Source organism: Pelodiscus sinensis, chromosome 1 (genome assembly GCF_049634645.1).
Source record: "Pelodiscus sinensis isolate JC-2024 chromosome 1, ASM4963464v1, whole genome shotgun sequence".
In the NCBI taxonomy this organism is placed as follows: domain Eukaryota; kingdom Metazoa; phylum Chordata; order Testudines; family Trionychidae; genus Pelodiscus; species Pelodiscus sinensis.
The window spans coordinates 326,290,264-326,301,800 of record NC_134711.1 but is presented as its reverse complement, the minus strand read 5'-3'; the positions used below and the strand labels follow the sequence as shown (position 1 = coordinate 326,301,800).

The window sequence follows — 11,537 nt, the reverse complement described above, 5'->3', positions numbered from 1 at the left end:
CTACAACCATAGGCTCAACGCCCTCTGATGTCCGATGCCTCCTTCGCTATTTCCTTCCATCTTTTCCTGTCCACTGCAGAGTGCCTTAGTTTCTGTAGACTAGCTCCGCACGAATCTACTACATCATCTCCCCATTCTCTGTGGGGTCTGCCTCTCCTATTCGGACCATCCATTATATTAAATACCAAGGTCTTGACTTTTCACTCGTAGTTCAGGATCTTTCTATAACAACTCCTCTCAAATGCCAATATCCTTCTCTTCAAATCTTTCGTTAGCACCCATGTCTCACATCTGTACAACATGCTGGTAAATATGCACGTTTTCAAGACACTCAGCTTCATTCCCAAGCTAATCGCTTTACTTTTCCAGATCTTATCCATCGCCTTCAAACTCACTCTTTCTTTCGCTATTCTAGTAACTATTTCCTTCTTACATTCTAGATCATATGTCATGCTGCTCCCCAAATACGAGAACTTCTCTACATTCTCTAGTTCCAGCCCTTCTACACTGATCTTCCTTCCTATTTCCTTATCTCCAAATACCTTTGTCTTCATTTTATCGATATTCATAATCAATCTGTACTGCTTCCCTTCTTCATTTAGCACCTACACCGTTCCCACTAGCTTCTCTTCATCTTCCTCGATGATAACTATATCACACACAAACCTCAGGTTGTTAATTTTCATCCCATGCACCAATATCCCTTCTACCTATTCCTTGATCTTTTCCATCATTCTCTCTAGGTGCGCGATGAAGATGCTCTTGGGATGAATCATTTCACATCTGACGCCCCTTCGACACTTTCTCATTCTTTCCTTTCCTCAAACTCGGATCAAAACAAACCGGCCCCAGTTACAATCTGAACAAGCTCAGCAGGCATTGCCGTACAACTCCGCCTGGGGCCGAGCCTGCCACCCTGTAGGGTTACCAGCTCTTCTCTTACCTGCCTGAGCCTGATAAAGTAAAACCTGTGTTATACTGCACACTTGGGGATTAGGGCATTCCGGTTATCTAAAAATTCCACTAATCTGAGGGACCCATCAACCTAGGAAAAAACAATTGACAATAACAGTAAAACTCAAGTTTCTAATATTGGTAGTTTTTTAGTGTGAAGTTGGTCTCACATTTCCATTTTGAGTTAAAGATGATTAGTACTTCTGAAATAAAAAATTGTTAAGCCAATCATGGTAAACCAAGCCAGGCCTGTGAGCCTGAAGTTGTGACAGTATTGTGGCTGGGGGCAATGCCGGTTAACAAAGTTTTCTGGTTAACAGAGTGCCAAGTAACCAAGGTTTCACTGTATATGTATTTTTGTTAGTTTCTAAGGTGCCACAGGACCACTCATTTTTGTAAAGTTATTTTTAAGTTACAGACTAAGACAGCAACCCCTCTGGGACTTCTACTCTGAGCAAAAGGAACCAGAGAGAATTGCAACAGTTTGAGCATTGCAAATTACAGCCAATATCTCCAGAAAGATCTATGATTCAGACTGGTCTCCTCTATAACAGTGTTTCTCATCTTTTTTTTATAAAGTACCCCTTTTTCCAAAAAAAAATTATAAGTACCCCCAGTACCTACAGTTTTCAGACACACAAACATTTTTTTCTACTGTTGCAAAATATTTGTTTAAACAACACAATCGTAGCCGAGCAGGCGATGAAAATTTGGGGTGTAAAAAATACTGTAAAATTTAAAAAACAAAGTCAGGTTTCTCCATATTTCAGTTGTGTTGACGTACCCCCCCCGAGTACACCAAGGGGGGACATACCACTGGATGAGAAACGCTACTCTAGAACACAGGACATACCCAAGTCGAGCTCTTTAAGATTCTCAGTTCCAGTGTCAGTCTCCCGAAGCCATTCACACCAGTATCCCCTCCTGGACTTTATTAGGGAGCACATTTGTCCTTAAGTACACATGACCCTGCGGTCCTGAGTAATTAGCAACTCCACACACAGGGAGTAGGGGCTTTTCCGTCGTGGTCCACCCACCTCTTTTACTTTCCAAACAGGTTGTTAAGTCTTCTGAACATACCTATCATGCAAACGGTCCCACCAGATTTCAGTGATGTCAGTTACATCACAAAAGACAGGACTACGTAGCACTTTAAAGATTAACAAGATGGTTTATGAGGTGATGAGCTTTCGTGGGCCAGACCCACTTCCTCAGATCAATTTGTGGACGAAAATTGATCTGAGGAAGTGGGTCTGGCCCACAAAAGCTCATCACCTAATAAACCATCTTGTTAGTCTTTAAAGTACTGCATAGTTCTGTCTTTTATTTCAGCTAGGCCAGACTAACACAGCTGCATCTCTATCACTAGTTACATCACAAGTCTTCTCATCAATAAGAAATCCCAGTCTTTTGCCAGTTACAGAGACTCCTAACATTGGTGTGTAAGCAACAAAAACTTCTCCATCCCTCCACCTCGCCCGGGGCCTTTGTAATTAATCCAGGAATCACAGAACATGTGCATAGGTCAAATCACCTAGACCAGTGTTTCTCAAGCAGTGGCACGAGTCCCCTTGGGGTACTCGAGAAAAGTCTGGGGAGACAACTGAATTTGGAGAAAACTGAATTTTGGTTTTAAGTTTTACAGTGCTTTATTATTTTTATACTTTTTACACACAAAAATTTCATCACCTGCCCTGCTACGATTAAGTTGTTTAAACAAATGTGTTGCAATAGTAGAAAACATTTTGTGTGTCTCAAAACTTTAGGTACTGGGGGATACTTTATAAAAAGAGTTTGAGAAACACTGACCTAGATAGTTAATAGCCAAAACTTCAAGGGATTAGAAACACTGATTCTCCTTCCTTTCTTTCTTTCTTTCCTTCTGTCTGGGGTTCAGAAGCTCTGTCTGAGGCAGGGATTTTATTGTGCTTTCTAACCTTACTAACCTGCTCCATTTCACTTTAAAAACTGGGATCCATGCTTTAGTTTTCAGGGTGAAAGCTTTGCCATTCTTGATGTCACATCTTATATGGGTACCTTTTTTAAATCGTATAAATTCTGGAATTCTGCCCAGTGCACAGTGTGCTTTCCCGATGCACTGGGAGCAGAGCAGATCAACATTTTGGTTCCAATACTTTCCGCAGTGCAAAGTCATTTTTCAAGGCAGATGAAATTTTGGCAGAAAATTTTCATTGTGCTCTAAACTTCCCAGGTTTGGAGATGAAATCTTTGCCGTCCCCCACTCTCTCACCTAAAACAGAAACTCTCCAAAAACTTCTGTAAAAATATTTTTGGGTAAAAATCTTTGACTCTTATCTGTAATTTATTTTTACTGAACACAAAGGTTATAAGTGAAAACAGATTTTAAAGGGGAATATTTCCTGCTTTGGGGGTTGATTTTTCATCGACTCAAGAGAAACATTTTCAATATAAATGTGAGGGGAGGGAAATGAAAAAACAAACTAAAAGTATCCAGCAAAAAATAATTGGTTTTAGGGGGAGGTTGTTTATTTGTTTTGTTGCCTAACTCTAATTGTGAGATCACACGCACTGCAAACGCTGAACCCCCCCCCCCCCCCCCCAAATCTGCAAAGCCTGTGACAAACACTGCAGTTTAACTTAGTGATAGAGATGCAGCCGTGTTAGTTTGGTCTAGCTGAAACAAAAGACAGAACTATGTAGCACTTTAAAGACGGTTTATTAGGAGATGATCTCTCGTGGGCCAGACCCACTTCCTCAGATCAAGATGTGTGAATCAATGCACACAAAACAGATATAAGACTCTCTCACAGGGAGAAAGCTGTTGCTTGCCATTTCAGCCAGACTGACCGTTCCCTCAATGACCTGAAAACATGCACATTGCATAAAGAGACTTTAACTCCAGACTTCAACGAGAAGCTTCAGAATTGTCATTCATGCTTAAATGTGACACTTTATGTACGGGTTTAAACAAAGACTCTAATTTTCTCACCCATTACAAGATAGCTTCCCCAATTATCACCCCTATGTCATTACCTCACAGACACCAAACTTCCCCCCTCACTCCCACTCTGTTCTAAAATTTGATTTGTCAATTTCACACGCGTTCATTTTTTTTGATTGGATCACTTTGGTATATATGGTTGTGCCGATTTTCTTCCACATATTGATCTGAGGAAGTGGGTCTGGCCCACGAAAGCTCATTACCTCATAAACCACCTTGTTAGTCTTTAAAGTGCTACATAGTTGCAGTTTAACTTAGCTCCCTTTCAGTCAGCCTCATGCCGAGGATTTTCCAAAGAGCAGCTCTTTCCCTGCTGCCACCCTATGCGTTCAAACAGCCCTACATGGTCACCTACCTCCTGGTAGGTCTCCAGCCTGCCCCTCCTCATCTCACGGTCTTGCTGTGCCCATGTGTGTCTGTGTGTGTCTGAGTGCGAAATGTCCAGGCAACACTGCAGGGACTTTATAATTCATCTCAGCTAAGCCCTTTGGGAGCTGTGCACCAGAGGGCCTTCTCTGGGGACTGTGGCCTCTAATTGTGCTAGTCCAAGGCCCTGAAGGAGCAAGGAGATTGGCCCTAGATTGCTTCTCACTGGCCTGCTCTGCTTTGCCAGCCCCAGGGTATGGAGCCAGGAGGGTGTCGTGCAACCTAGCTGTGCACATTAGGGCGAGTGGGGTTGGTTCCCTCTTTCTGTGTAGCTTCCCCAGGGGAAAATCCTCTCGTCTAAGAATTTCGGTCAGGTCGGAGCCACACCCTAGAGCAGGGCCTGATGGAACTCCCTGCCCAGCAGCCGGCTCTGAAAGGATGCCCTGCCAGTAACCACAGATGAACCTCAACCTTGGATCTCCTGGCAACGCTCTATTGTCTAAGCCAGAAAGCCACCTCCCCCGTGGCCTGGCTCCATCACACACACACACACACACACACACACACACACACACTCACACACACACACACACACACACAAGCTTTCTTCCCCACCATCAGTCTCTCCTGTGATGCTGGCCTTTCCAGCAGGGCTGCTCTGGCAGCACCAAGGACACAAAAAGCCAGTGGACTGGATTCCCCAGGTGTGAGCTGGTGTGGCCAGGTCCTACTCTTTGCCTCTTACCCAGTCCTTGGCAGGGCTATGTTGGGGGCCAGACAGGAGCAAAGGAGCAGGGTCAGAATGTCACTGGGCCCCACAATCCCCAGCTGGAGTCCTGGGTCTTTGGGGATGTATCGTGCACGTGTTGTTTAGAGCAGCCCTGAGGCTGCTCCGACCTTTACAGGCCATGGGTCTGAGGCAATACCACTGGCTCCCTTGCACGGCTCTGTTCCAGTCTGTTCCATTCAGGACTTCATACCATGCGCCTCACCGCAGTGTGTGAGCTCCTTCCGGTAGCGCCTCACGTTACCGCCTGTCACATGCTGCCTCCCCTGCCCTCTCCAGGGGAAATGTGTGGGGCAGAGCGGTGTGAGAGGAGGCCAGTGAGAGACATGCCCTGTGCCTGTGGAGCGGAGCACACAGAGGTTTGGGAGGGCTCCTTGGTCTGGGAAGTCTGTTTCACAGTCTCAGGTCAGACCACAAGTGAGCTCTGTCTCCTGCACTGACGCCCTTCGCCCTTCATGCCGAGCCTGCCCAGGGGCCTGGCATCTGAGCTATTGGCCATGGTCGTTAGCCCAGACTTTCTGAAATGCTGAGTCTAGTCCATTAAACAGGGACCAAGCCTTGAACTTGAAGTGCTCCCGTCCCCTCACTGTGCCCGGGCGGGCCCGGCCCATAACATTTTGGCACCTGAGGCGGGGCGCTCAAATGACGCCCCCATGTCCCCTCGCTTGGGCCAAAACTTTGAAAGGTCTCAATTCTGCCGTCTTCCTGTTCTTTTTGCTCTCCTTCCTCCAGCACAGCACTCCACCATCTCCGAGCAGGGAGAATACATCTGCACCAGCAGCAGACACAATTTTCTACACTCTGGGTCCTAGTGGCTCCCCCCTACAGTCTGGCACCTGAAGCAGCCGCCTCAATACGCCTCATGGGAAGGCCAGCCCTGTGCCCAGGGCATGTTGGGAGCTGCTCAGAATTAAGGCCAATGTCCGTAGCTTGGAAAATAGTTGAAGAAAGGAATAAATTATCTCTCCAGGGGGTGTGGCACAACTCCCTGCAGTTCACTTTGGCTACGTCTACATGGCATGCCTTTTTCGACAGAGGCTTTGTCAACAGCCGCGGGCAGGTAGTTCAAACTACCGGGCATTTAAAAATGGCAGTGCCCGGGAACATGCAAATAAAGTCCAGGATATTTTAATCCTGGGCTTCATTGGCACGTTCGAATGCCTACATTAGCCACTCAAGGGTGGTGAACCCGTGTCGAATAGAATAGAAGTCAATACAGACCAAGGATGGTGGTGCAACACAAGACTGATTTTTGGAACTCTTCGGATGGAGCTCCAGGGGGCAGGGAGAACTGATCACAAGATCCTTTTCCCACAACAATGGCCTTGTCATCAGTTTTGCCCCCCAGACTTCCCGGCAAGAGGGTATTTGCAGCTTATTGTGACCCATTCAAAAGAGCACACACTGCTTACCCAGTCGTTATTTTGTGGATACCGTCAGTGCTCTGCATGCATTCCCGGACACAGACACAACCCAGTGCAGGCCACTACTGTATTTTTTCCTAACCCCTCTTCCGGCCAGCAGCAATAGGAGCCCTTATACCTCTCTCCTAGGGACTTGTGCTACCCCCACTTTGGACCAATGGCCCTGTGTTCCCAGGCCAGGTGTGGAAACCAATCACAACCTCTACAGCCTCGAGGCTATTCCCATTCACTGGCACCGTAAATTGAAGACACGGTGCTTTGTACCTGGAAAGGAGGGGATAAATGAAAAGACGGGGAAAGGAACAGGCAAAGGAACAAAAGAGGTCAGATCCATGGGACCCCAGCTAATTTCACAGTGCAGTGGGGCGGCTGCTCCATTCTGGTAAGGGAGGGATTAAAAGCAGGCTGGAAAGAACCCCTTCCAATGGGAGGGACACTTATCAGCCAATAAGAGGGCAGCTTGCTGGGATGGCCCTGTTTATAAGGAGCTGCTCAGCAGAGCTGTGGGCAGTTGGGTCCTGAGCAAGGAGGGAGCAGGGGCAGGTTCCCAGGGAGGAACACCCTAGTTGGAGCAGTGCTGGGCAGGCTGAGAGGAGCAGAGAGAGAGAGGCTCCAGCTTGATAGCCCCCAGGCTATGGGCCTTGAAACAAGGGCCGAGAAGGTGCAGGGGGGGATGGGAAGCAGCCCAGGGAATGTGGGCAGTTAAGGGAGAGAAGGAGGGTAGGAAAAGGCTGCAGGGGAACCAGGGTACTGGATGAGCCTGGGCACCCCCACCCCAAGTCCCTTGCACCGCACCTTGGTGTGTGGCCTTTACAGTATAAATACATGACTAGGAGACACCCTTGCGCCGTCTGTTAGCTCCACGACCTCTCCTTTACCCTGGGAGACATTGCTAGGCCCAGCTGCCTTCTCTCCCTGGCTCAGGAGCACCAGAACAGCGCAGGCCAGGGGGCTGTGCCCCCCACTTTTCTCCTGCCTTAGGGGCGAGCCGTGGGGGGAGGAACCAGCAGCAGGCAGGGGTGGAACAGGGACAGGATACGTTGGAGGAAGGCCAGGGAAGAAGCCCACTTTTATGGAAAGCTCACAGCTCGCTGGTTAGGCTTATGCTGTTTGCCGGCATGTGTCACTGGTGTGTCTGAAGTGACGAGCATTGGCTTTCTGCGTGTATTTCACGTTTGCTTTAGGGAGACACCAACAGGAGGCTTGGCCAGCCTACTGTGAAGGGACTATTGAAGCCAAATGGCCCATCAGTCAGCACTTGGCAGACACTGGGCCTTGGGAGATGCCCTCCACCTCTCATGAGCCTTCCTGGGTAGCTTCAGACTGTCACGTGGGCAGTGACTTCGCCCTGCAAAGAACTGAGTCGTGTATGGACAGGTGATGTGCCCCAAGGATGGGTCATGTGACTGGACGCCATCTTGTCGCTGTACTTTTCCACACGATTCCTTCCATTGGCAGAAGCTGTGAAAGAGGCCTTGGCATCATCACCATTTTGCCTCTTTCCTGCTCCCACTCGTCCACGGCACAAGTCTCTGGACTGTGGATTTATGTCAATGGGAGCTATCGAACCAAGGGACCCTTCCAATCATTTGGAAGTATCCAGAGACTTGACTTAAGCCAGCAGTTTATTCCGTCCATGCTACCGGCATGAACCGAGGATTTTGCATTTATTGTATGTATTTGCTTGTTTTAACCCACTCTAGTGCTCACCTTTATTTTGTTCCTTTATAAATAAACATTTAACGGCGTAGGCGTACCCTTCAGTGGTGCATTTGAAAATTCACCAGGGGCCAAATCTTAACAAGTCAAAATGGTCCCGAGTCTCTGATTTTTCAAATAATATTGGGGAAAAAAGTCCAAATTCTGGAAACCAGAAAAAATGTTGACAAAGAAATCGGGCTATTATGCAACCAGCCCCCGAGTGGGCTAAAATGTCACAAGAACATTTTCAAAAGAACCTCATCCATCTTCCCAACAGCTGCATTGAATATTTTTTAAATCATCATTTGAAAAAAAAATTCCCCAAGATCATGTCCAAATCTATCACTGACCTTCGAAAGCAGCCCCTCAGCGGAGCCAGCCCTGGGAGAAAGTCCCCTCAATTGTTAAAAATGTTGCAAAAATATGTCCAGACTTTTTGGACAGCTCTGCTGAGAAGCCAGATGCAGAGTGTGTTGCACCACCCCCGCTGGGGTGAGCTCACGTGCACCGTGAGTGTGATGCCACATGGGTCAGGGTGGTAACCTCTGCTGCTAAATGTCATCCTCCATGCGCCATGATCTCCCGTGCACCGTGCATGTGAGGTCACGCAGCTGGGAACGGGGACGGGCAAGGAAAATGCAGACGACTGTGGTGAGTTCAGTCGCTGAGCCCTCCTTCGGCTGAATTATCACTGGGCCCGTCTCCCCCACCCTCCTGGGCTCCCCTCGACTCTGTGCTGCTGAGCCAGGCCTGCAGGCCTCCTCCAGCACTGACAGACAGAGGGTCACAGCCCTCTGCAGTGAAATACAGACACTGGGATCCACTCAGCTCTGGGAAGGCTCGGCTACAGGGACCTGCCTCAGCACCCAAATGCACAACCTTTTAATCCACGAAAGAGACTATTTACCTCCCTCTCAAAGTTGTTCTGACAATCTTTCACACACAGGCAGCCTTTCAGTCTAGGCCCCCAGGTCAGTCTACAATGTTACCAGCAGTCCTCTTGGGTGGGTAGCCAGGGGGACCTGATCTCCTACATTACCTCACTCATAAGGCGGAAGTCCTTGGTTTTAGTCTGACGCCCCACCTAGCTACACATGGAACAGTCCATGGTTGAAGATGGATTCCAGCATCCGGCGACACGGTCACATGTCTCTGCAAGACCTCGTCTCCATACTTCCTGGGCTGACCCACGTGTCCGCAGGCAGGCTAAGCTTCATTGTCTCTTTGCTAATGGGGCCTGAAGTACCATTAGTGGCTCTCACAATGTTAATAACACAGGAGTCTACTCCACATGCCCAAGCAGGGACGTAGCGAGGGCGGGCAGTTGCTTCTGGGCGCCACGCTAGGGGGGCACCAATTTAGTCCCATTCCACTCCCCCTGTCATCCCTCAGCTCACCTGCTCCTCTTCTGCCCACCGCTGCTGGCTGGAGCCTCCTCCGCCCCTCTCCTCGCCCAGCCCGACCCTCCTCCATCTCCGCCAGTGGGTTAGTGCATATTTCAGATGCATATTTACATAATGCATGTGGCCTAGTCCCAAAATGGAGGGGGCAGTAGAAGACGTGGTACAAGCTCCCGCCCCCCCCCCCTCGCAAGGTCGAGCTCTGCCAAACACCAAATTTGGGGCTCCGCCGCACGGTGGCGGAGGAGGGGAGGCGCAAATTTGGCCTTTGCCCCCAGGCGCATAACACCCTCACCATGCCTCTGTGTCTAAAGTGAGCTACAAAGACGATACATACGTATAAATGGGAAAATCATATTCACTAGATTACAACTTTTCCAGTGATATTTTGCATGAGGTATTTCTCATAAAGCACAGATGCAGTCATATTCAGATGCATATTTCCATAATGCATATGGGATGCCCCGACACAGGGATTTTCCTGTATCCTGGGGCTCCTTCAGTGGCCCTCCTAGATAGTGACCTCTGCAAAGAGCTTTCTTGGGCAAAAGAGCTTCAAGATCTGTTTCCGGATCTGCTTGGTCTTCATGCCGTAGATGACTGGGTTTAGCATGGGGGTCAGGACGAAGTACAGGTCGTCAAACAAGACATAGATGTGGCGAGGAATGCTGATGCCAAGCATGTGCTCGTACATTCCAATGATCCCTCCCAAATAGAAGAGCAGGATGACACCGATGTGGGAGCTGCAGGTACTGAAGGCCTTGTGACGCGCCTCGTGGGATGGAAGCCGCAAGAGGGAGTGGAGGATCATGCCGTAAGAGAAAGCGATGCAGATGGCGTCTGCCCCCACCAGGCCCGTGGCCACAACGATGCTGTACAGGCCGCTGACTGATGTGTCGGTGGTGGCCAGCTCCACCACGGTCACATGGTCACAATAGGAATGAGGGATGACATTTGTTCTACAGTAGGAAAGACTGGTTAGAAGGCAGGTTAAGGGTGGCACGACCGTCACCCCCCTCGCAAGGGACAGCAGCCCCATCAAGGCAATCTTTGGGTTGGTTAAGATGGCCCTATATCTCAGGGGCTTGCAGATAGCCACGTATCGGTCTATGGCCATGGCCAGGAGCACTCCCGACTCCATGGCGGTGAGGAAAAGGATGAAGAACATCTGGAGGAAGCAGGACTCGTAGCTGATCTCTCTGGCATCCAGCCAGAAGACGCTCAGCATTTTAGGGACAACAGCCGTGGAGAAGACCAGATCAATGACAGCCAGCATGGAGAGGAAATAGTACATGGGCTCATGGAGGGTCACATCCTGCTTTACCACGAAGAGAACAGCACCGTTTCCTAGCAGAGTAATTATGTACATGATGCAGAGCGGGATGGCGATCCAGATGTGCTGAGATTCCAGGCCAGGGACGCCGGTCAGCAGGAACTTAGAGGGGTTAGAGCAGGACTGATTGGAGAATGACATGACCTACGGCATATGCCAGTCAGTCGATTTGCAGAAGTTTTTTCCCTGCCATGCAATATTAGATATGGTGCTCCTGTCAAATAATAATATCTGATTCCTACATGAAGAAAAAGATAAATATTAGACCCACGCGGCTCTAATGTGAATATATTCTCACATCTTGTGTCAAAAAGACCAAAAGGCATAGCCATGTTTGTCTGTAACTTTAAATACGAATGGTCCTCTGGCACTTTAGAAACTAACCAAAATGTATAGAATCATGAGCTCTTGTGGGCAAAACCCACTTCATCAGATGAGCTGGAGAGGAATAACAGAAGGCTGGAATTTTATAACAGAAAAAGAAGGGTGGAGGGGGGAGGTACCTGTCAATTGTAGGACTGGTGCTAATGTTGGAAGTGTCCCATACTTGGCTTTTGATGTACAAAGAGGTGTTAAATTCAGGGAAGGC

At 48.6% G+C, this 11,537-nt stretch overlaps 1 protein-coding gene across 1 annotated transcript; it reads right to left on the bottom strand.

Moving 5' to 3' along the window:
* Window positions 1-9,970: 9,970 nt before the first annotated feature.
* Window positions 9,971-11,163, bottom strand: LOC142827180 (olfactory receptor 52K2-like). Its single transcript, XM_075921306.1, has one exon. It carries the CDS (start codon window positions 11,087-11,089, stop codon window positions 10,127-10,129), a length of 963 nt encoding a protein of 320 aa, XP_075777421.1. The 5' UTR covers window positions 11,090-11,163; the 3' UTR covers window positions 9,971-10,126.
* Window positions 11,164-11,537: the final 374 nt, after the last annotated feature.